Source organism: Theropithecus gelada, chromosome 11, assembly GCF_003255815.1.
Source record: "Theropithecus gelada isolate Dixy chromosome 11, Tgel_1.0, whole genome shotgun sequence".
Lineage (NCBI taxonomy): Eukaryota > Metazoa > Chordata > Mammalia > Primates > Cercopithecidae > Theropithecus > Theropithecus gelada.
This window is the reverse complement of record NC_037679.1, coordinates 125,942,358-125,966,605: the sequence shown is the minus strand read 5'-3', so window position 1 is coordinate 125,966,605 and position 24,248 is coordinate 125,942,358. Positions and strand designations below refer to the sequence as shown.

Genomic DNA, 24,248 nt, shown 5'->3' with positions numbered 1-24,248 from the left:
CAGCTTTTTACTTGGACTAGCACACTTGCCTCCCTGGCCCTCGGACACTACAGCATGATCTAGCAGTGCGAGTGAGTCAACAAAGGCTTACCAAGTTCCACGGTAGGGCACAGGGAAAGCTGTTATTTCCATCAGTCACATGTTTTACTTTAATTCTAGCTCAAGAATATATTTATGCCCCAGTCTCCATGTTCCTAATCTACAGTGCATAATTGCTCCCTATAAATAATTATTTTAACTCTGGTTTAAAAAGTACTGGCATCCATTTCAGTAACTGGATGAAGTTGGTTTCACAGAATGTTAAAAAGTATCCGTGGCTAGTTTGTTTGACTTTATAGGAATAAAAATGACTTAACATTTTAGCTTTATAACAGAAACTAAGAAATATGGCTCCACACTTAATATGCATCATGAAAGGTAGCCAACTTAGGTCCAGTAAATTACATCATAGAGCATTATAACTATAGAATGCTGCTTGTTTTTCTGGCAAAGTCATGAATCCCTTCCAAATGAGAAACATTTTGGCAGACTCATCTTTTTTTTTTTTTTTTTTTCCCCCCCCCAGATGGAGTCTTGCTCTGTCGCCCAGGCTGACTTGCAGTGGCACGATCTTGGCTCACTGCAACCTCCACCTCCCAGGTTCAAGTGATTCTTGTGCCTCAACCTCCTGAGTAGCTGGGATTACAGGTGTGCAGCACCATACCCAGCTAATTTTTGCATTTTTAGTAGAGATAGGGTTTCACCATGTTGGCCAGGCTGGTCTCAAATGCCTGACCTCAAATGATCCACCTGCCGCAGCCTCCCAAAGTGCTGGGATTACAGGCATGAGCCACCCCACCTGGCCAGGAGACTCATCTTAAAATTATTTTTCAAAGTATCAATATTGGTATCCATAAGAATTTTCAAATTCAAATAAGCAATATTTCATCTCGTAAATTTAAGTGTGAAATATTGTGCGATTCCTTCATTTTTATATCTTATCATATGATTTCTTTACATTCTTCCTAGCTCCTTATAAGAAACCTAGGAGCCATCCTGATTTCTCCACCTTCTTTTGCCTCCCATATTTAATTAATTAGCAAATCTTTCAACATATACCCTGAATCAGATCACTTCTTACCCTCAAGTAGATTCTCACTCAGTCCAAGCCACCATCATCTCTTACCTGAACTACTGCAATAGCCTCCTAACTTGGTTCACTCTTCCACTGTCTGCAAGGAATAACCAGAGTGATCTTTTAAAAACATGTATGAAATCACATCACTCAGGCAGCTTAAAATAAAATCCAGACTTCTTGCCAGGGCTCAGAGAACCTGCTTGCTGACTCCCTCTCCACTGCCCCTCTCACATTCCCCCTCCCCAACAACTGCCACACTGGAGTCTTTTGGAGTCCTGGTTGAAGGCAGTACTGCCCCCTTGGCGTCAGGGCAGGGAGCGGGTGTCTAGAATGTGTGACTATGTTTTTGTAATTACAATGACTAGGGATGTTAACCGTCCTGCATTGAGCCACACAGTCCCACAGTGCACAGCACGGTTCCACGCTGCAAAGGCTCGCAGTACCCAAAATGCCATTTGCCATTTTCACAAAAACCTAGTTCATTCCCATCTCAAGATCTCTTTTTTTTTTTTTTTTTGAGACAGAGTCTCGCTCTGTCGCCCAGGCTGGAGTGCAGTGGCACGATCTCGGCTCACTGCAACCTCCGCCTCCTGAGTTCAAGCAATTCTCCTGCCTCAACCTACTGAGTAGCTGGGATTACAAGTGTACACCCAGCTAATTTTTGTATTTTTAGTAGAGACAGGTTTTCACCATATTGGTCAAGCTGGTCTCGAACTCCTGACCTCATGATCTGCCCACCTTGGCCTCCCAAAGTGCTGGGATTACAGGCATAAGCCACAGTGCTCGGCCCCTGTCTCAAGATCTTCACACTTACTGTTACTCTTGACCCAGGAACTGAAATAGTTCCCCACCTTGCTCCTTGTGACCACTTGGGAGTCAGCTCCAACATCATCTCCTCTGAAAGGCCATGCCTGGCCATCATTTCTCAAATAGCCACCCCAACCAGCACCCCTGCCAGTCCTATTATTCCTCCACCTTGCTTTTTTTTTTTTTTTTCTTTTTTTGAGACGGAGTCTCGCTCTGTTGCCCAGGCTGGAGTGCAGTGGCGCCATCTCAGCTCACTGCAACCTCTGCCTCCTGGGTTAAAGCAATTGTCCTCCCTCAGCCTCTCAAGTAGCTGGGACTATAGATGCGTGTCACCATGCCTGGCTATTTTTTTTATTTGTAGTAGAGACAGGGTTTCACTACATTGGTCAGGCTGGTCTCGAACTCCTGACCTCAGGTCATCTGCCTACCTGGCCTCCCAAAGTGTTGGGATTACAGGCGTGAGCCACCATGCCCGGCCTACAAAAAATTTTTAAAAAATTAGTTGGGCCTCTAACCTCAGCACTTTGCAGGGCTGAGGCGGGTGGATCACCTGAGGTCAGGAGTTCAAGACCAGCCTGGACAACATGGTGAAACCCCGTCTATACTAAAAATACAAAAATTAGCCACGCACAATGGCACATAATCCCAGCTACTGGGGAGGCTGAGGCAGGAGAATCTCTTAAACCCGGGAGGCAGAGGTTGCAGTGAGTCAAGATCATGCCACTGCACTCCAGCCTGGGCAACAGAGCAAGACTCTGTCCCAAAAAAAAAAAAAAAGAGTTGGACATGGTGGTGCATGCCTGTAGTCCTGGCTGCTTGTATGGCTGAGGTGGGAGGGTTGCTTGAGCCTGGGAGGTTGAGGCTACAGTAAGCCAAGATCATGCCCTTGCATTCCAGCCTGGGCAACAAAACAATACCCTGTCTCAAAAAACAAAACAAAAAAAGGAATAAAAAGAAGTTTTAAAAGATTTTTAACAATACATTTCTCATATTGACAATATTATGACAGGAAAAAAACTCAAGTATTTTGGCTTGAAAATATAAACTATAAACATATGGGGAAAATTATTGGTTTAAAACTGAGCACAAATTATGTTGAATTTTTTTAAGGAAAAGGAACAATTATATTTTTCATAATACTAAAAATGAAATAATGTAAAGTGATAAAAAGCAATTAATTCCTATTTAGGTAATATTTCATCTGAGCCTTTTCCATTAAAAGTTTAACTTTTATGTGATTATGAGGTTATTTATACCTAAAGAGACCATTTAAGTATATAGAGAATTAGTACAGGCATTTGTTCTTCCAGTGACTGAGATAAGAGGAAAATAACCAAAGGAAGAATCTGTTCAACACTATAGGCAATATTTCAGATGCTTAAGTAGAAATACACATATGCTTGCTCAAAAATCACACAGAGCGATGTTAGATTAGAACTTGTACCTTTTTTAATACTTTCTGAAAAGCCCTTAAATAATATTTTTCTCCAAAGTGACTTCTTAAGAATTAGATCAGGTTGGGCGCGGTGGCTCACGCCTGTAATCCCAACACTTTAGGAGGCGGAGGCAGGCAGATCACCTGAGGTCAGGAGTCTGAGACCAGCCTGGCCAACACGGTGAAACCCTGTCTCTACTAAAAATACAAAAATTAGCCAGGCGTGTGGCATGCACCTGTAATCCCAGCTACCCAAGAGGCTGAGGCAGGAGAATCGCTGGAACCTCGGAGGCAGAGGCTGCAGCGCCACTGCACTTCAGCCTGGACAACAGAGCAAGAGTCTGTCTCAAAAAAAAAAAAAAAAAAAAAGAATTAGATCACAGCCCCAGTAAGATTTCTAGTAACATCTAATTAGACAATTGAGTTCCCTTGCTGGAGCTTGTCTGCTTTGCTTATAAAATCATGTGCAAAGTCTAAGACAACCACAACCAGACCCTCAACATCCTCCTCCTTAATGTTTATTGGGGAAATGGAAATAAACAGTGTGATCTGCCTTCGTTCACACTTGTCACTTCCTTGTAAATGTTGAGAGCTTTCCAAAGCAAAGAGCCTATGACAGCAAGGAAGGTTTCCAAAGCCAGTGACTACAGGGAAAGAACAAAATAAGAAGAATTATTCCATCAGCTACCAACAACTTATATTAAAATGGTAAGAGTAAGACAGTGTGGCATTTGCACAAGAACAGACCAACAAACCAATGTAACAGAATAGTCCAAAAATAGACCCATGCATATATAAAAACTTAATTTATCACAAAGCAGATACTGAAAATTAGTGCAGGAAAGATGGATTGTTCAGTAACCTGTGGTACTGAGATCATAAGCTAATTTTATTGGGGGGTGGGGCAGAATCATGGGAAAAAATTTAATTAGATTTCTACCTCACACCAAATGCAAAAATCAATTCCAGGAAGAATTAAAGATTTAAATATAAAAGGCAAACCATGAGATATTCAGAAGACAATATAGGTGCATGTTTTTATGACTTCATGGAAAGGATTTCTTAAGAATAGGAAAACACAACCTAGAAACACAAAAGAGTGATAAATCAACTAAATTAAAATTATAAACTTCTCTCGTCAAAGGACACCACAGAAACAGTGAAAAGACAGCCCATGGACTAGGAAAGGTATTTCCTACATATCTAAATAACTACAAAGGCTTAGTATACAGAATATGAGTATAGGTGTATACTCTTACAAATCAATAAGAAAAATATAAACAATCCAATGGTAAATGAGCAAAGACATGAAATGCATTTCAGTGCAGGATAGTCATAAATGCCTGTAAATACTTAAGAGGCATGACCTCATAAGCAGCCACAAAAATGCAAACTAAAGTCACAAGGTACGAAGTGATGACAAGGATGTGGAGACAACGGTGTCTGTTCCTTGTATATTTATATTTTTGCAATTTTATTTTCTGCAGGGTATTTTTTTTTTTTTTTAACAAAGTCTCACTCTGTCACCCAGGCTGGAGTGCAGTGGTATGATCTTGGCTCACTGGAACCTTCACCTCCCGGGTTCAAGTTATTCTCCCGCCTCAGCCTCCCAAGTAGCTGGGATTACAGGCTTGCATCACCATCCCAAGCTAATTTTTGTATTTTTAGTAGAAACAAGGTTTCACTATGCTGGCCAGGCTGGTCTCGAACTCCCAGCCTCAAGTGATCCACCCACTTCGGCCTCCCCAAATGCTAAGATTACAGGTGTGAGCCACCATGCCCCGCTGCCTCCTTTTTTTTTTTTAGAATACTATCTATGGTGACTATTTCTAGCCTGCCATGATAGCAAGTGTCTTCAAAGAGAGCTGCAGGCATGACCAACCTGCATTCACTCTCATTCTAACCCTAAGATTTCTTCCCTCCTACACACACTTGGTGTGAACAGTCTGCAAACCGTAGTGAGAGCCCACAGGTGGGGTATGAAGTCTGAGAAGACGTATACAGTTTTTCCCACCACATCCAATTTCCCCCACAATGGTTGTAGGGTCCTCTGGAGCCCAAATCTGGGGAGATTCTAGGCTTTATCTCCTATTTCCTCTACTCTAAGTGGCCAGAAAACTAATGCTCAGTATTGAACCAATACTGATTCAGCAAATGCATTCAAGGCAAAAGTCAGATTTGATGCATTGCTTACTTTTTTGTTTGTTTGTTTTGTTTTTGTTTTTTGAGATGGAATCTCGCTCTGTTGCCCAGGCTGGAGTGCAGTGGCACAATCTCAGCTAACTGCAACCTCCACCTCCTGGGCTCAAGCGATTCTCCCACCTCAGGCTCCCAAGTAGCTGGGACTACAGGTGTGTGCGACCATGCCTGCCTAATTTTGACTTTTTTTTTTTTTTTTTTTTTTTTTTTTGTAGAGACAGGGTCTTGTCATGTTGCCCAGGCTGGTCTCAAACTCCTGAGCTGAAGTGATCCACCCGCCTCGGCCTCCCAAAGTGTTGGGATTACAGGCTGAGCCACTGTGCCCAGTCAACACACTGCTTACTTCTAAGAGTTCCTGCTTTAATTCAGTTTTAGCCTCTGAGCATCCTCACCAAGTAGTCAACTCATTCATTCCATTTAAGGGCTACTTTTTTATTTCACTCAGCATGTTTAATTGTTGCCAGCAGGAAGGTTAGTCAGAGGTCTTAGATCACAGGACCACTGTATTGCCAGAATCTAAAGTCAAAAATTCGTTTTAAAACATAAAGCTAATTATGTCACTCTCCTGCTTTGAAACTTTCAATGCTTTTCTCATGATATACAGTGTAAATTTGAGCTCCTAAGTGCTCTTGACCCTGTTCAAGAGGCATAAGGGAAACTTCCCAGAGGAGAAGGAAAATGGAGATTAAACTTGAACCAGCTGCAACAGAGAGAAAAGACCAGAGCAGGGAAACAGCCAATGAATCCTAATTAACATATCAAATGGGCAGGAGAATATTCAAGTCCAGTATGGAAAGAACTCAACGTTCAAGGGTCTGATCAACCATTAGAAGCTCAGTCAAGACAGCAGGGCATCAGGGGCTCTCAAAGCCAAGAGTGAAGAATCAGAGGGGTCTGTAAGAGATCAGGGTCATTGGGAGCAACATCTATCCAACCACGCGGAAGTGGGCGCCCAAACCAAAGGGCCAATTAGGCAACCTGTTCACAATAGGAGTTAGACTGAGGAGCTGCCACTCCCTAATTCACAGGAGCCCAGAAGGTTCAAACAGAGTCTAAAACACACGAACGATGGCATGGGAGCAGCAGATCCTCCCAGACTCCTTGTTAGTCAGAGGTACTCCGGGCCTGGCTCTCTAAAGCAAGGCCTTCCCAACTTTGTTACAGTCAGCTATGCTGAAGTGTTGGCTGGCAGAAACTCACAAGCCCCATCACACAGCTTTCCCCATCTGGCCCCAAACCATCTCTCCAGGCTCACCTCCCCTCTCACCCAATTCCATCTACCCTCCTACTGCAACAACACAGACACTGACGAGCAGCACCTTCTCCAGCCTTCCCTCTTCTACAAGCTGTTTCATCTTCCTGAACGACTTTGCCCCTCTTCTCTCCCCGGAAAATCCCTACTCATTCTTCAAAGCCCCTTCAAATGTTGCCTGATCAGACAGATTACTCTGATTCAAACTGGGTTTGCTACCCTCCACTCCTATCAAGCACAATCAACACATTATTATTTTATTATTATTACTATTATTGTCACCATCACATCCATCATTTATTAAGTGCTTGTCATGTGTCAGGTACCATATTAAATCCTTCACGTGCATTTTTCCTTACCACTTGTAGTTATTATCATTCTCCATCTTACTGAGGAGGAAACCAACGTTCACATCATTTCAAGTATTGGCCTGAGGACACAGAGCTGCTAAAGGGATTTCAAACATAGTCTGTTCTTAACTCAAAAACCCATATTCTTTCCAGTAAAATATCACAATTTGTTTATCTCTGTTGCCTCCAACAACAAATAAGTAACTTAAAAATAAAGATCATGTCTTCCTAACTTTTGTGTAGCCTGCATAATACCTGGCATATAGATGATGCTCTCTAAAGACTTAATAGATAAATAAATGAATAACAAGCATTCAATCCATTTTCTCAGGAATCTGAATGACAGCTGTAGCACAGAACCAGTAATACAATGTTGAGACTGTCTGTATGCCCCCTTTGGCTAGGGTCTACTGGATGGCTCATATTATGGAGAATAAAGGACAGAGAGTTCAAGACACTTAGGTAAAGATTCAGGTACAAGGAACCAGGCAAGTCAGCACAGTGTCTTTTGAATAAATGGGTTTAATCTAGGCACACAAATGGTTATTTTTAAAACAAGTGGTCTACTCCAACCTCTTTTAAAATAACTCGCTGTCTTTTTATTTTGAGATGGAGTCTTGCTCTGTTGTCCAGCATGGAGTGCAGTGGTGCATTCTCGGCTCACTGCAATCTCCGTCTCCCAGGTTCAAGCGATTCTCCCGGCTCAACCCCGGGGTAGCTGGGATTACAGGCACCTGCCACCACGCCCGGCTTATTTTTTGTTTCACTATGTTGGCCAGGCTGGTCCTGAACTCCTGACCTCAGGTGATTTGCCCGCCTCAGCCTCCCAAACTGCTGAGATTACCGGCGTGAGCCACCGTGCCCGACCAGAACTGACTGTCTTAATAACTTCATCTTTATTTTTTTCCCAATCTAAATCAGTGCAATACCATAACCATCTATTAAACACCTGCTATGGTGGGAAGGAAGAGAATGCCGTATACCTCATGGGACACTTAGTTAATGAAAACTCCTTTTCCCGGAAGGGGGTTTTAGTCTTGCTTGAATGTATGCAGAAGTTATCTCAATCAGGGAAAAAGCACAGAACATTGTGACTTTTTTGCTCAAAGCTCTCTGAAAGTTTCCCATCTCACTCAGAGTAAAAGCCAAAGTCCTAATAATCTAGAAGCTGCTACATCATGTGGCCCCCTCTGGTCTCACCTACTATTCACCCCCTAGCTCAGTCCCCTCCAGCCACATAGTCTCCATATTGTGTCTTCTCAATGAGCCTTTATCTGACCACTCTATTGAAAATCATAACCCTCTTCCACTTCACATGCTATCTCCCTATTCCCAGGGTTTTTTCCCGCCATAGCATTTTGGACGATCTAACATGCTATCTGCTTTACTCATTCATTTTGTTTATCATCTCTCTTCCCCCACAAAACGTAGGCTCCATGAATATGGACCTTCTGTTGTGTTTGTTCTCTGCTGTATTCTCAACACCCAAATCTGACATTGAATTATTATTGTAGGAATGAATGAATGAACCATTAGTTATGTTTATGCAATGACCTATCCGCTCACAGCATTACTTTGAAATCCATTTTTCAAATTTCTGAATCACACTGGCATCACAAATTTAAATACATCTTAAGATTTTTTCGCTTGGCATTGATTAATGATGACTAAAATCTCATTGGTCTAGAGTTTTCTTCATTGCTTTTTCCCGAGAAGACTTACTGTGACCATTATCTAAAAATGTAATTGTTTTGAGACCCTGGTCTAAATTTTAGCAAGTAAGTGTTTGTATTGTCCCAAGCACTTCAACATGATTTACAAAAATATATTACTTATTTTGCCACAATGAAAAATAGCAGTTGATTATAAAACATGACTGGAAATAACTACAGTAATTAAGGTAGAAGACCTGAGAATGCTCTTAAGAAAGGGTTCTACTTCTAAATTATTGTAAAATATTAACAAACTGAGGCTGGGTGCAGTGGTACACACCTGTAATCCCAGCACCTTTGGAGGCCGAGGCAGGTAAATGGCTTGAGTCCAACAGTTTGAGACGAGCCTGTGCAACATTGTGAGACACTGTCTCTACAAAAAATACAAAAAAATTAGCTGGGCATGGTGACTCACATCTGTAGTCCCAGCTACTCAGGAGGCTGAGGCAGGAGGATCACTTGAGCCTGGGAAGTCAAGGCTGCAATGAGCTGAGATCACACCACTGCACTCAAGCCTGGGCAAGAGAGCGAGACCCTGTCTCAAAAAAAAAAAACAAAAATAATTGACAAACTGAGATCATCTGTTGTTGAGATCACTAGATCATAATCTGCAAGATAATAGTTAGTTTTCATTTATTTGTTCGTTTGTTTGAGATGGAGTCTTGTTCTGTCACCCAGGCTGGAGTGCAGTATTGCGATCTTGGCTCTCTGCAGCCTCTGCCCTCTGGGCTCAAGCCATCCTCCCACCTCAGCGTTTTGTTTTTTTTTTTTTTTTTGAGACAGAATGAGACTCTCGCCCAGGCTGGAATGTAATGGAGTGATCTCGGCTCACTGCAACCTCCGCCTCCCAGGTTCAAGCGATTCTCCTGCCTCAGCCTCCCAAGTAGCTGGGATTACAGGCATGCACCACCACATCTAGCTAATTTTTGTATTTTTAGTTGAGACGGGGTTTCACCACGTTGGCCAGGCTGGTCTTGAACTCTTGACCTCAAGTGATCTACCCGTCTTGGCCTCCCAAAATGCTAGGATTACAGGCGTGAGCCACCATTAGTTTTTAATGCCAACATTAATTAAGATCTGGTATGACTTTTAAAAATTATCTATGGAGGCCAGGCGCCCTGGCTCACGCCTGTAATCTCAGCACTTTAGAAGGCTGAGGCGGGTGGATCACGAGGTCAGAGGCTCGAGACCAGCCTGACCAACATGGTGAAACCCCATCTCTACCAAAGACACAAAAAATTAGCCAGCATGGTGGCACACATCTGTAATCTTTGGGAGGCTGAGGCAGGAGAATCACTTGAACCCAGGAGGTGGTGGGTGCAGTGAGCCGAGATCACGTCACTGCACTCCAGTCTGGGCAACAGGGCGAGACTCTGTCTCAAAAAAAAAAAATTATCTATGGAGCCAACAATTCAAAAGCTATTTATAATTGGTTTGGAGCACATTATATTTTTTCTTTTTTTTTTCTCTCTCTTTCTAATGGTCAATTTTCCTTCCTATATTTTCTTGAGATTTGGAGCTTAAAGAATCTAAGCACACCAACATTAGCAAAAAGAAAGCCAGTTTGTGATTTAAAGGACAAAAAAAAAAAAATGGTCGTGCGTGCCGAAGAGATAATCTGCAAGATAATAGTATCTCCAGCTCAACAAAAGAAGTCATGCACAAGATTAAACTCATCCTGTTTCCATCCAGTAACCTCACTCAAGGTCAACTTCAAAATATCCCCTAAAACCATCTACAAAATAGCAATCAGTGAGGCTTATCAACAGGGCCCATCCTTCTTACAATATAAACCTCTTTCAATTTCAAAAATTGATGACTAAGAGCTCTTCAATAGTGGCATTTGATTCCACATTACTCTGCAGTATGCAGGAGAAAAACAAAGACCCATCATTCTGAACCTTCTATTATAGACCCACGCCAAACTGCAACAAAACATTCTTAAGGAAATTGCTACTATTATTGTACACATATTGTTATTGTTCCCATAAATGTAAATAGGTTATCATTTTCAATTCTAAATTTAAAGACAGAAACACAGCAGTTAAATATCACATTTTAGAGTAGGCTTTTTCTCCTTAAAATATTGGAAAACAGTAAAGATATATAACCAAAAGAAGAACTAAAAGTCACCCAGAAGTTAGACATCAATCCCTCAAAAAAAATCCTTTTTAAATATTCTATTTACAAATGTGTAAAGTTGGCATAAAAACTGCAAACAGAATAAAATAAATAGACATAATAAGAGAGAACTTTTAAAAGAAACTTTAAGCAGTCCTCAAGAATAGAAAATTAAATGCGCTCAAATTTAACATATATCTCTGTCTAATGCAGTTAAGTTTTTGATATTTTCTGGTTTTCAGAAAGGATTTATGTCTTCATTTTCAGAAAGTAGAAACAACAAATTTTAAAAGACTATACAATGAAGGTTTATATATTAGCTCAAAACTTCCCAGTTTTTTGTTTTGTTTTGTTTTGAGACAGAGTCTTGCTCTGTCGCCCAAGCTGGAGTGAAGTGGCACGATCTCAGCTCAATGCAACCTCCACCTCCTGGGTTCAAGCGATTCTCATGCCTCAGTCTCCCGAGTAGCTGGGATTACAAGCGCATGCCAGCAGGCCCAGCTAATTCTGTATTTTTAATAGAGATGGGGTTTCGCCATGTTGGTCAGGCTGGTCTCAAACTCCTGGCCTTGTATGATCCATCCGCCTTGGCTTCCCTAAGTGCTAGGATTACAGGCATGAGCCACTGTGCCTGGAACCAGATTTTCTTACTAAACACTTCTACGCCCATAGGGTCATTTAGTCCTCAAGGTGGAAATATAGAAGAGGGGTTCTTCACCCTGGCTGCATCTCTAAGGGAAGAGGGATTCACATGCTGAAGCCAGGCTCCACTCCCAAGGAGTGATTTAACTCTCCCGGAGTGGCATCCAGGCAGCAGTAGTTTTATAAATCACCCAGGTGATTCTAACATACAGTCTGTATTGAAAGTCACTGGTTCCCACCCACCTCTTCTCAGAGAAGACCTCAGGAAGATATCCAGGCTCTGCTCAAACATTTCCAATGTTGAGACCCAATACCTCATTAGAAAAATCTAATAAGCAATACACTATGTTACAGAATGGTCATTATTTCAGATATGAATGGTCATTTTTACAGAGCATGATAACCCATCACTTCCCCTAACAACTACAACGGAGTTCGCAGATCTTGGCACTTGTCCTCTTCTTAAAAATCACATTCCCCAGTCTCCACATGACTGGCTCCTTGTCATCATTCAGGTCTGGGCTCAAGTCTCACCTCCTGGGGAAGACTGCCTGATCACGCTTTCCCCAGCCAGTCTGTCTCTTCCCTCATGGCACCTCTCACAACTGAAATATGTGTGGATGTTCGTTCGTTGACTCTCTTCCCAGTCTGAAACATAAGCTCCACCCAGGCAGCTCCATCGGGTCTGTCTTGTTTAACGCTGTATCTCCAGCAAGTGGAACCACGCCCGACACAGTAGCCACTCAATACAAATTTTTGAATGAATAAATGAAACAGATGAAGAGGTAATGGGCAATCTAAAGCAAAAAGAAAGTATCGGAGTGGTATATAATGTAAACACAGTCATCCCTCAGTCTTGCCAGGGTATGGGTGTTCCAGGACCCCCTGTAGATATCAAAATCCACAGATGCTCAAGTCCCTGAGATAAAATAGTGTAATATTTGCATGTAACCTACACACATCCTCCAGTATACATTAAATCATCTCCAGATTACTTATAATACCTAATACGATGTAAATGCCATGGAAGTAGCTGTTATACTGAATTATTCAGGGAACAATGACCAACAAAAGCCTGTATACGTTTAGTACAGATGCAATTTTTTTCCAAATATTTTCAATCCAAGGTTCATTGAATCCAAGGATGCAGAATCCAAGGATGCTGAACCCACAGATTCTGGGGACTGACTAGTTGACAATGCAGATTATAAAATGTTGGACTAAGCAGGCCAGTGCGATGGCTCATGCCTGTAATCCCAGCACTTTGGGAGGCCGAGGCGAGCAGATCACCTGAGGTCAGGAGTTCGCAACCAGCCTGACCAACATGGAGAAACCCTGTCTCTGTTAAAAATAAAAAATCAGCCAGGCGTGGTTGTAATCCCAGCATGCCTGTAATCCCAGCTACTCAGGAGCCTGAGACAGAAGAATTGCTTGAAACTGGGAGGTGGAGGTTGCAGTGAGCTGAGATCGTGCCATTGCACTCCAGCCTGGGCAACAAGAGCAAAACACGGTCTATAAAAAAATATATATATACACATATATATATACACACACACACGCACACAGGGCTAAGCGTAAATGACAAAATATAAAATCATGTGCATGTACATGTGCCCAGGTGTGTGTGAAAAGGAAGATTCTGGAGGCTGTAGACCTCCCTCAATGCAACCATGTAGCTTCAAAATGCATAGTTGCACTGAAAGCTCTCCAAATTTAGAGATACCCTCATCTTAAAGCTTTATATTACCCATTAGTTTTCTTCTGAAAATAAAGCAAAAATATAAATCAAAATAAAGTTTTGAGACATTCTGAAAACATTCCAAATGTTTACAGTCATCAAATAGTGTGCAATGCCAAACATTAAAGCAGAAAAATCTAACCAAGTCAGAAACACCGTGCTCTGGTGGTGGGAAAAGGAGTATAAAAAACATAAACTTATGAAATTATTTGGAACACCTGGAATGATAAAATCAAAGAAATCTGAATAAGAAAGAATCTTAGAGATCATTCCAGATATACCCTTCCCAAGGATAACCCCCCATAGAGTATTCTCAGCAAGTGGCTCACTAGCTTCTCCCTTTTGGTGACAGGGAATTCATTACTTCCTAAGAAGTCTGCCTCATTCCATTACTTTACAACGATACTTGTCAGAAACTGACTTATTTTGATCCAAAATCTGGCTCCCAGTGACTCACAGGGTCTTGTTCTCCTCTGTGAAGCCAAGCACAAATGGGTCAATGAAAACAAACCTAACATATCAGCTCTACAACATAATAGGTGAGATCAGAAAATATGAATCCAGAAGAAAAGTGAGTGTGGACCAAGTGTTCAAAGACAAAGGGAACTATAAAGTGGTTAAAATATATATAGAGAGAGAAGGTCAGGCGCAGTAGTTCACACCTACAATCCCAACACTTTGGGAGGCTGAGGTGGGAGAATCACTTGAGCCCAGAAGTTCGAGACCAGCCTGAGCAACATAACAAAACCTCATCTCTGCAAATAATAATTTCTAAAAATTAGTTGGGCCACCTGAGCCTCCAGTAAAAACAAAATCAGGTGAAAAAAAAAAAAAGCCAGTATGGTGGTGTGCACCCGTGGTCCCAGCTACTCTGGAGGCTGAGGTGGGAGGATCACTTCAACCTGTGAGGTTGAGGCCACAGTGAGCCGTAATCGCACCACTGCACTTCAGCCAGGGTGACAGAATGAGACTCCATCTCAAAATTATATATATGTGTGTGTATATATATATATATATATATAGAGAGAGAGAGAGAGAGAGAGAGGGACATAGCACAAGTGCTAAAATAAGGTGGATTATCTTGGCTAGAACTGAGTGACCAGAGTGGAAAAAGAAAGGAGAAAAAATATGTAAAACAGACGATGGAAGATCCCTGAAGCCTAGGTGAAAATTACTGCAACTAGGCAAAACTATTCTGTACTTTGGAAAAATATTGAATGAATTTGAAATGTAAAGGACAGATAGTAAATAAGCAGAACAGACAGCTCTAAAATACAGCCATCTCAGAGATTTAGAGCTGGTAAAAAAAAAAATCATAGAGATTATGTATTGCAACACCTTAATTTTATAGACATAATTAAATCCCAAGAGGAAAAGGTATCAATTTCCATTTTCATATTCCCCTCCATTGTAATAAGAACACCTTCACTGAACATTTTCCTCTTTTGTACCCCTTTCTCCCCACCTCCTGTACAGCATGCTGAATCTGAGATGTTGTATAAGATCCTAACTATTTCAAAACTCAGCTTTCAGAGGGCAAAGAAGGGATAACGTAATAAAGCCCAACTGCCTGAATCATCCTGGCTTGCCACCAAGACCCAGAATGGACAGGATGTGGTCACACTGCAGGACTGGCTCTTGCTGGCCATGGAAACCAGCCAGGTATTCTGCTGATACACGTATCTCCATCAGCAGCCAACAAGACAAGGAATCAAAATCACTGCTAATTCACCCACAAAACTGTCCATCTTTTCCCCTGGTACCATTGCATGGGTCTGCTATAGGGCAACCAAATTCCATCTGTTTCTTTTACGCAAACCTACACCTTTTTCTCTTTCACTTACCATCCATGCTACCCTCAGGGTACCATTTGCACCACCTTCCCACATCCCCAGGGTCACCCAAACTCTAAGCTTCTCTGGTTTTCTTCCCTAATCGGTCTCATTTTCTTCGCACTTCACCAGTGCTTTAAAAATGCAGGCTTGTCTCAGAAATACCTGCCTTTTGAAAGGACATACTACTAAATTTAAAACACCAGGCTGCAAGATCCTGTTTTTATAAAAACAAAGGAAGAAAACAGCAAAAAAAGAAAAGAAAAGAAAAGAAAAAAAAAACACCACACACACAAAAACCCTGACTATATGTTTAAAGACATTTAAAACAAGTACAGAAGAATACTCAGCAAAGTGTTAACAACACAGACAGAACTGTGGGAGAAGAAGGGAAAACTATTAATTTATATATGCTTTTCTCTAGCTTGGAGTACTGCAATAAAAACTGTCATGATTACACAATTGTAATTCTTAAAAAGCAAACTCTTGAAATGAAAAATGGAGAAGGCTGGGTGCAATGGCTCCTGCCTGTAATCCCAGCACTTTGGGAGGCCGAGGAGGGAGAATCGCTTGAGGCCAGGAGTTCAAGATCAGCCTGGTCAACACATCGAGACTCCCCTACCTCCCACACCCCTCACCAAAAGAAAAGAGGGGAAAAAAAACCATTTAAATTAAAAATGCTAATGCATCTTCAGTAAAGATTAAATAAGATTAATAAAGATTAGTCAGTGAGCAGTGAGGACTGTTGCTCCCAGCCCCCATAACCCTAAAGGGTGAGTAGAGACTGCCTTCTTAGACCTCACTGTCCCCAGTCAGCTTCTTTGCCCATTGTTTGTTTTCATTTTTCCTAATTTAGAAAGCAATCAAACTAACTGGTGAAAACATTATTAAATTGTTTATATCCCATACTCTAGAAATTAGGCTTCTATAAAATAACAACCAATTGCACAAATTAATTTTTTTATTAAATTGAAAGTTAGCCTGTAATCCTAGCACTTTGGGAGGCCAAGACAGGCAGATTGTTTTAGCTCAAGAGTTCTAGACCAACCTGGCCCACATGGCAAAACCCCGTGTCTACAAAAAAAAATACAAAAATTAGTCAGGCATGGCGGTGTGCGCCTGTAGTCCCAGCTACTTGGTGGCTGAGGCACAAGGACTGCTTGAGCCCAGGAGGTCAAGGCTGCAGTAAGCCACAATCACACCACTGCACTCCAGCCTGGGTGTCAAAATGAGACCCCATCTCAAAAAAAGAAAAAAAAAGAAAGTTGAGTATCTGACTCTATCATGCAATGCGTGCTTCCCCAGCAAAGAAAACATGAACTAAAAGGACTTATGTGGCTGGGCACGGTGGCACACGTCTGTAATCCCAACACTTTACGAGGGCAAGGCAGGCAGATCGCTCGAGCTCAGGAATTTGAGACCAGCCCGGGCAACATGGTGAAATCCTCTGTCTGCTAAAAGTACAAAAATTAGGCTGGTCGCGGTGGCTCACGCCTATAATCCCAGCACTTTCGGAGGCCAAGGTGGGTGGATCACGAGGTCAGAAGATCTAGACCACTCTGGCCAACAAGGTAAAACCCCATCTCTACTAAAAAAAATACAAAAACTAGCCGGGCGTGATGGTGGCTGAGGCAGGAAAGTCACTTGAACCCGGGAGGCAGAGGTTGCAGTGAGCCGAGATTGTGCCACTGTGCTCCAGCCTAGGCAACAGAGCGAGACTGTCTCGAGAAAAAAAAAAAAAAAATTATTCAGGCATGGTGGCAGGCACCTGTAGTCCCAGCTACTCAGGAGGCTAAGGCAGGAGAATCACTTGAACCTGAAAGGTGGAGGTTGCAGTGAGCTGAGATAAGGCCACTGCACTTCAGCCTGAGTGATAGAGCAAGATTCCATCTCAAAAACAAAAAATTTATCCAAGCGTGGTGGTATGCTCCTGTAGTACCAGTTACTTGGGAGGCTGAGGCAGGAGAATCGCTTGAACTCAGGAGGCGAAGGTTGCAGTGAGCTGAGATCATGCCACTGCACTCCAGCCTGGGAAACAGAGTGAGACTCAGTCTCAAAAAAAAAAAAAAAAAAAAAAATTAGGCATGGTGGCATGGGTCTGCAGTCCCAGCTCCTTGGGAGGCTGAGGTGGGAGGATCACTTGAGCCAGGATGGTTGAGGTTGCAGTAAGCTGTGACAGCACCACCGCACTCCAGCATGGGTGACAGAGAGACACCCTGTGTCAAAAACAACAAAAACTCATGTAACTTGAGCATCAGTTTCACCCTCTAAAACTGCTCTGCCCCATAATACCTTCCTTTGTAAATAGAACCACCTCCTATCCAGCCTGAGAAGATTCTCAACTCCACTGTCTTCCTCACTTTCCACATATAGTAACATCCAATGCCTGTTCCACCCTGCCTCCCAAATAGCTCTTAGATGTGCCCCCTCCTCACGATCCCTACTGCCACTGCCTATCCCACTGCACAGCCTCAATCCACCCATTACGACCATCACCATAACCTTCTATATTGCGTTTGTAGACTAGGCAGAGATGTTTCACACTCTAAGGCAGTACGACGCAGTGCAAAAAAAAGTGGGCTTCTTCCAAGTTTCATCACTTGGTCTTGTGGCCCTGGGAAGAGACCTAAACCTCTCTAAGACTCAGTTTCCTCTTCTGTATAATGCAAGCAACACTTACCTTGTGTAAGGATTGCTGCATGAATTACAGGCAAGGCTTGTAAAGAACCTAGTTCTAAATGGAGCCTTGTGCATTAAGTCAATGCTTTATTATTTTTATTATCTTTTTATCAGTAAAAATGAGTAGTAAGCCCTCTGAATTGTTTAGAAGACTGGTAAAATTAAACACAGTGACTGTTTCATTTATTTTCAATGGCTCTACATCCCCAAGACAAAGACAAAATGTGGCCATGGCCCTTTCCCAATTGCATCTCCTGCCACTTGACTTTACATGCATTCTCCTTTAGCATAATGAATTATTTAATACTAAGACTATGAAGCCCTTCATGCCCTCCTCTCCTCAAAGCCATAATTACAGGTGGAATCTTATGTGTGGGCAAGTCCTTTATGTATATTTCAACATGCAAGTAATTAATTACCTTATTTTCAAATTTGGAAAGCAATATCCATGAGTACAAGTATATTTAAGGGGATGATAGGGCAAAATATTTGCAAGCAAAAAGTTCTGAAGAAATCTTCAAGCCATTGCTGTCATACATACTCACATAAACATGGGGAATGTGATAAAAGATGATAAATTCTTGCTAAGTTATATCTGAGAAATAACTTTGCCAGAGACGAAATCTTGATTTGAAATAAAAAGAACGAGACAGGCACAGTTGCCTGTAATCCCAGCACTTTGAGAGGCTGAGGCAGGTGGATCACCTGAGGTCGGGAGTTCAAGATCAACCCAACCAACATGGAGAAACCCCGTCTCTACTAAAAATACAAAATTGGCCAGGTGTGGTGGCACATGCCTGTAATCCCAGCTACTCAGGAGGCTGAAGCAGGAGAATCACTTGAACCTGGGAGGTAGAAGTTGCAGTGAGCCGATATCACACCATTGCACTCTAGCCTGGGCAACAAGAGTGAAACTCCATCTCAAAGAAAAAAAAAAAAAAGAAGGGGTAGTGCAAGTTAGAGCAACTGGGTCCAGAAAAAAAGAGATGTGATTGAAAGCGATGATGTTTGTTTGTTGAGGTTGTTTGTAACAGTTTCCAAAAGCATATCTTAATGTATTTTAGATTTTAAGATTAATTTGATGATAAATGTAAATATATTTTCTTTAAAAACATCGAGACCATCCTGGCTAACACAGTGAAACCCCATCTCTACTTAAAATACAAAAAATTAGCTGGGCGTGGTGGCGGGCGCCTATAGTCCCAGCTGCTTGGGAGGCTGAGGCAGGAGAATGGTGTGAACCCGGGAGGTGGAGCTTGCAGTGAGCCGAGATTGTGCCACTGCACTCCAGCCTGGGTGAAAGTGCGAGACTCCATCTCAAAAATAAAATAAAATAAAATAAAATAATAAAAACAATGAGAGAAGTTAAAAATCATAGTTCAGGTCAATTAAGTATTAACTTTCTCTTTATGTTTATTTATAGATTGGAAAAGAAATCTGGGGTTTTTCTTGCCATATGATTTCGTGATTTAGAACTTAAAGATGTAAAAGAAACTAACAATCTTTCTAAGCATCTGAAGGGAAAACGATTCTGCTTAAAGATGAATCTAGGTAATTAAATGGCATTCATCAGGTCACCAATGTGACAGGCTCTGAAACTGTATAAGTACATATTTTTGTGTTGAATGATTTAACTATAACCCTGAAAAAGCATAGAGTTGGCTACAAAAGGAAAAGCTGCCCAATGTCCAGAAAGTGCTTCTTCAGCAGCTGGTAACTATCCTTGGTGTCAGGGTTGACAAAATGAGCAAGAAAATGGGTTGAAGCTCATTAGTGCATAGTTTACAGTATCCAAGCTGCAAAACTTTTCTAAAGCTGTCTCACAGATACATTTCCTTTTTAAAATGCCACCAGTAATGCTGAATCATTCCTTTCTAAAGGGGCTCTTTTTCAACTTTACAACATTTTAAATTTCAACCATTTTTAAGTTCAAAAAAACTCTTAAGTTTCAGATCTAGGGTATTTTTATATATGTATATTTTTAGTTTTCAGGTTATTTTGGAGCTATGACTCTTCTTCAAACACTATTCTGGCCTGGGTGACAGGCTCACAGTGCTGATTTACGTACATCCCAAACATATAATCAGCCAGGCCCTGAGCATAACTGGATGTGGGTGACCCTCACTCAGGTCACTGAAGAGCAAGTGTTATTTGTGAAATCACAAAACCAGACTCAAGTATTCCAGTGGACATACTGCTCTGTCCAGCTGCCCAAAGAATCATGAAAAGGAGAACATTCTGATGATGTCAGAAGTCATCCTTTTTTCAAATCCTTAGTGTTTTTCTTTCAAGTGTGTTCTTTTGTGAGCTGAATTACAGTAGTCCACGCAGAGCACTAAACAACATCAGGCCAGGTCAAAAAACAATTGAGTTAAGAGAAGAAATAACTAGGAAAAAAATTTAATGAATTTCATCTTCTTGATTTTGCACATCTTCAGGCAACACTGCCCACTTGCATTATTGTCACAGCAGTACCTAGCCTGGGAAGGAAGGTGGCAACATTGGTGGGTACTGACTCTGGAAAACAAAATGACCTGCAAAGACTGAGCCATGGTGCTACATTGCAAATTACTAATGTCCAACTTGGACTTAATACAGTAGTTTTCTGTTGACATTCCCATAAACTGGTTCAATTATTTTTAAATAAATCATATTTGTTCAAAGATCCCAGAAATAAGCCAGATTTATTTTATGCTTGGCTTTATAGATACAATGCAACATCATTTACTATATACACCTGATAATGAGCAAAACTTCCTTTTGAAAAATCAAAACACTCACAAAATATATTTTTCAAAACTGACTTCTATATAATATTAGTGTTGGAACACCTCAGTTTGCACAATTATTTTGGATTTACTTTTCATACAAGAAATATTACTTGAAATCGATTTAACTAATTTAAGTTATATTTCCAACTAAAGTATATTCCATGTGTAAAGAATAAAAATAATAGGCCTCACTATCAAATAATCAACTATAATAATTACCTAAAATACATTTTTATATAACTGTATAAACCAGTTTTTTAGGAATCTTGAATTTCACTTATGCTAAATGCAACTGAAAATAAATATATTAAAATAATCATTTAGTAAAAATAATGCTGATAAATTTTTATTAACCTCCTGCTATACAGAACAAAATACACATTAAAATATTTATAGAAAAAATTTTAGCTGGTATTTGCATCATTCTGTATTAAGAAACCGCAGTTACATTATTCCTAAAAAACATTTTTTTCACATTTTTCTAATTACTGCTGGTGAAACTAATACAGGTAGTTTTATTAACATCTGTCACTTCCTATACATCCTAATTTTCTTAGTATTTCTCTAACACTAACCAATATTGACTACTGAACGCTTGACAAAAGTGTGCCTTCTTCTGGTACAAACTGATTCTTTCATAAAATATTTCATGCCCACCATGTGCTAGCTTTTGTGTTAAAGACTTTGGATGCAAAGCTCACAGTGTAGCAAAGGCAAAACACAATTGCATTAAGGTTTGCTATGCAAGGTAAGTGCAATGACAGAAATATCCCTAGAAGGATTGTTTAAATCAAGCAGGAAAGTCAGTAACAGGTACATTTCATTAAATTAAGTCCATCTCCTTTATCAAGAAGGTGATGGCTTACCACTTTCTGGTTTGCACTTCCCTGTCTTGGCAAAGCAGTGTTGATAGGTATAGACAGCATCAAAACATCTCTGAGAATTACAGTCATCATCCTGCTTCCTCACTTCATGAGGTTTAGCATCACTGCATTTAAATATGTCAGCCTAATCTAAGTTGGAAAATATAAACAACTCCAGCTGTTGTTAAGACCAGACAGGTACATGGTAAGTAAAGCATGAACTAGAAATGTACAGCCTGACACACACAAAAATTAGATTCCTAGCTGGGATTTTTAATCATAGGTGGTACGTTTATTTTTTGGTAGACAGGCATCCAAATAAAATAAGACATATCTACAAGTATAAATGCTTACCATATTACATACTAAATTGGAAGGCAAGTTGATTCATTATGTCATAAATCACATTTTTTTAACTGTAACAGCATAAAATAAGACCCCTCCCAAGAAAAACCAAACTCATAAGAAATAGATTTGTGATATTATATGCCAAACAATAATTAACATTTAAATGTCAATATGCACCTAAAAATAAGGACTTGACGCATAGAAAAGGAGTGTATATTACATTTAAATTTATAAGCGGCTACTTGCTACCCATAGTGCCTCAAGAATCAGGTAAAATAGACCGAGTTACTTAAACAATATGTATGTTCTTAAGAGTGCTTGATAGGAAATCAAAGCACGTTCATTGTTTTCTCCCATACATCCGACAGGCTTTAAAAGAGGCCAAATACAAAAAAACTGAAGACAGACATTATACATCACCCATTTATGATATTCTGGTTTTATAAATATATCATTTCAACCAGAGAAAAGCCTCATTTGAAATGCAACACTACCCACGTATTTCATATACACCACTCTTTCAGACTATTTGTAGGTGAGTTCAATTTTTTCTAGTCAGGGTGACCTCATAAGACTTGGGCATGGCCCAGCCTCCTCCGAGGTGAAATCAAGGCAATGGGATCACCCAGCAAAGTTGTTTTTCTCCTGCAGCCCAATGACAAGAATGACTAAAGCCAAGCAGAATGAAGATTGCCTAGCCTTTGTCAAATGGGATTGGTGCGGAGTTCCCTCTCTCACCAAGGAGCGGTTACATCTAGAGGAAAGCTGAGGTACCATACAGTCTACATCCTGAAATTGTGGGTCCTCAGGCACAAACCTCATCACTTCTGTGGACTATGAAATTGTCGCTGAAACCTGGGTTTGAGATAACAGCGGTTTTGAGAAGTTTGATTTATACATTCCAACCCACTTGAATGTCGCCTTAGAGTGCTGAGACTTGAAGACTCTTACGAATCTCCCTCCCCCGCAGGCCAAACAGCCATTGCCTCCCAAATTCCAGCTTATATATTCATTTCTTTGGCAATTTTTCTCTTGGGGGAGAAAACAATGGAATCTTTCAATCTTCTCTTATCAACAAAGGGCCCTAGAAGAAGAAACAGCCCTTTCAATCACCTCCTTCATGACTTCTTGATCATGATGAGTGGGCCTTGCGGGTGGGGGGAGTGCGGGCCAGGAAGGGGAGAGGTGACAGGCAACTCACCTCTTTGAGCTGCTCCAGCTCCTGTTTGAGGCTGTCGTACTCAGCCTCCAGCTCGTCATACTGCTGTTTGAGGGTCAGCTTCTCCTCCAGCACCACCAGCCCATACTCGGCAGCCTGGATCTTCTCGTGGGTGGTCTCCGTGAGCTCCTTGGTCAGCCTCTCTATCTCAGTCTTATAATGGTCCACCGTCTGCAATACCTCTTCTGCGGCCATAGCCCCGGTGGATGGAAGCAGGAGGGGGTGACGGGGTCGGGGAGATGGATGCAAAGCTGGCGGGGAAAGGCAGAAGGAAATGGGAAGGGAGGGGTGGAAATGGAAAAGAAAGTACTCTGGATGAATGAGCAGCGCGATACCCCGCCGGCTCTGGTGGCAGCGGCAGCTACACCGCCCGAGAAACTGACGAGAAATGCAACATGGAGAACAGGCCAGAGGGTCAGGGGCGAGGCGGCAGAGGCCGCCGCATGTGTCCTCGGGGCCGGCCCCTGCGTGCGGTCAGCAGCCGTGCGGCATGGCCCGGGCTGCGGCGGCCGGGGGCGGCGAGGGGCTCCGGATTCTGCTTATTCAGAGACGCCCGGCCGCCATGTCTCCCGGGCCGCGTCACTGCAGTCTCGCCCTGGGTCTGGCGCGCTCCGGCTCGCTCGCTCGTTCCACCTGCTCCCTCTGGCCCTGCAGCAGCCGGTGCGGAATGATGCAGTCTCGGGGCCGGCTCCCTCCCTTCCCGCGTGGCGGCGGCTCCGAGCAGGGGGCGGGGAGCGGATGGAGTCAGCGCGGGGGGAGGAGGGAAGGACCAGTCGGAAACATCCCGAGGCGCCTCCCGCCGGGCGCGCCGGGCCACCGCCCGCTGCACCGCGAGGCGCGCCAAGCGGAGGCGCAGGCGACGGGCCCGGGACTGGGAAGCGGTGGGGCTCGCGCGGCGGGAGAGCCTCCTCCCTGTCCGGCTTGCGGGGGCGGGAGCTCCTCCTAGGGCTTTGTCCGGGTGGCGGTAGAAGACCCCGAGAGCAGCGTGGGCGCCCGGGCTCTTTTGCTACGTAGAGGGCCGAAGCTCAGAAAACTGCCTGGAACGCTTTCTCCCGAGAAAAGCAAACAAAACTATCGCGGTCGCGGCCCGCGCATCCTCCTCGTCCCCTGGGCGCGCAGAAGGCTCTCTGGGCCACCTGCCCCCAAAAGAACGCTGGGTTTCC

At 42.3% G+C, this 24,248-nt stretch overlaps 1 protein-coding gene across 8 annotated transcripts in view; it reads right to left on the bottom strand.

The window, feature by feature from the left end:
- The window catches only part of BICD1 (BICD cargo adaptor 1), a 271,468-nt gene extending 247,671 nt beyond the window's left edge, over positions 1-23,797 (bottom strand). For all 8 annotated transcript variants that reach the window (XR_003121813.1, XM_025402491.1, XM_025402492.1 and 5 more), the window contains exon 1: positions 23,068-23,797. Coding sequence is in view for 7 of the 8 variants with exons in the window: in XM_025402491.1 (XP_025258276.1) it covers positions 23,068-23,280 (213 nt within the window). In the remaining variant the exon portion in view is untranslated. The remainder of the gene's footprint in view (positions 1-23,067) is intronic.
- Positions 23,798-24,248: the final 451 nt, after the last annotated feature.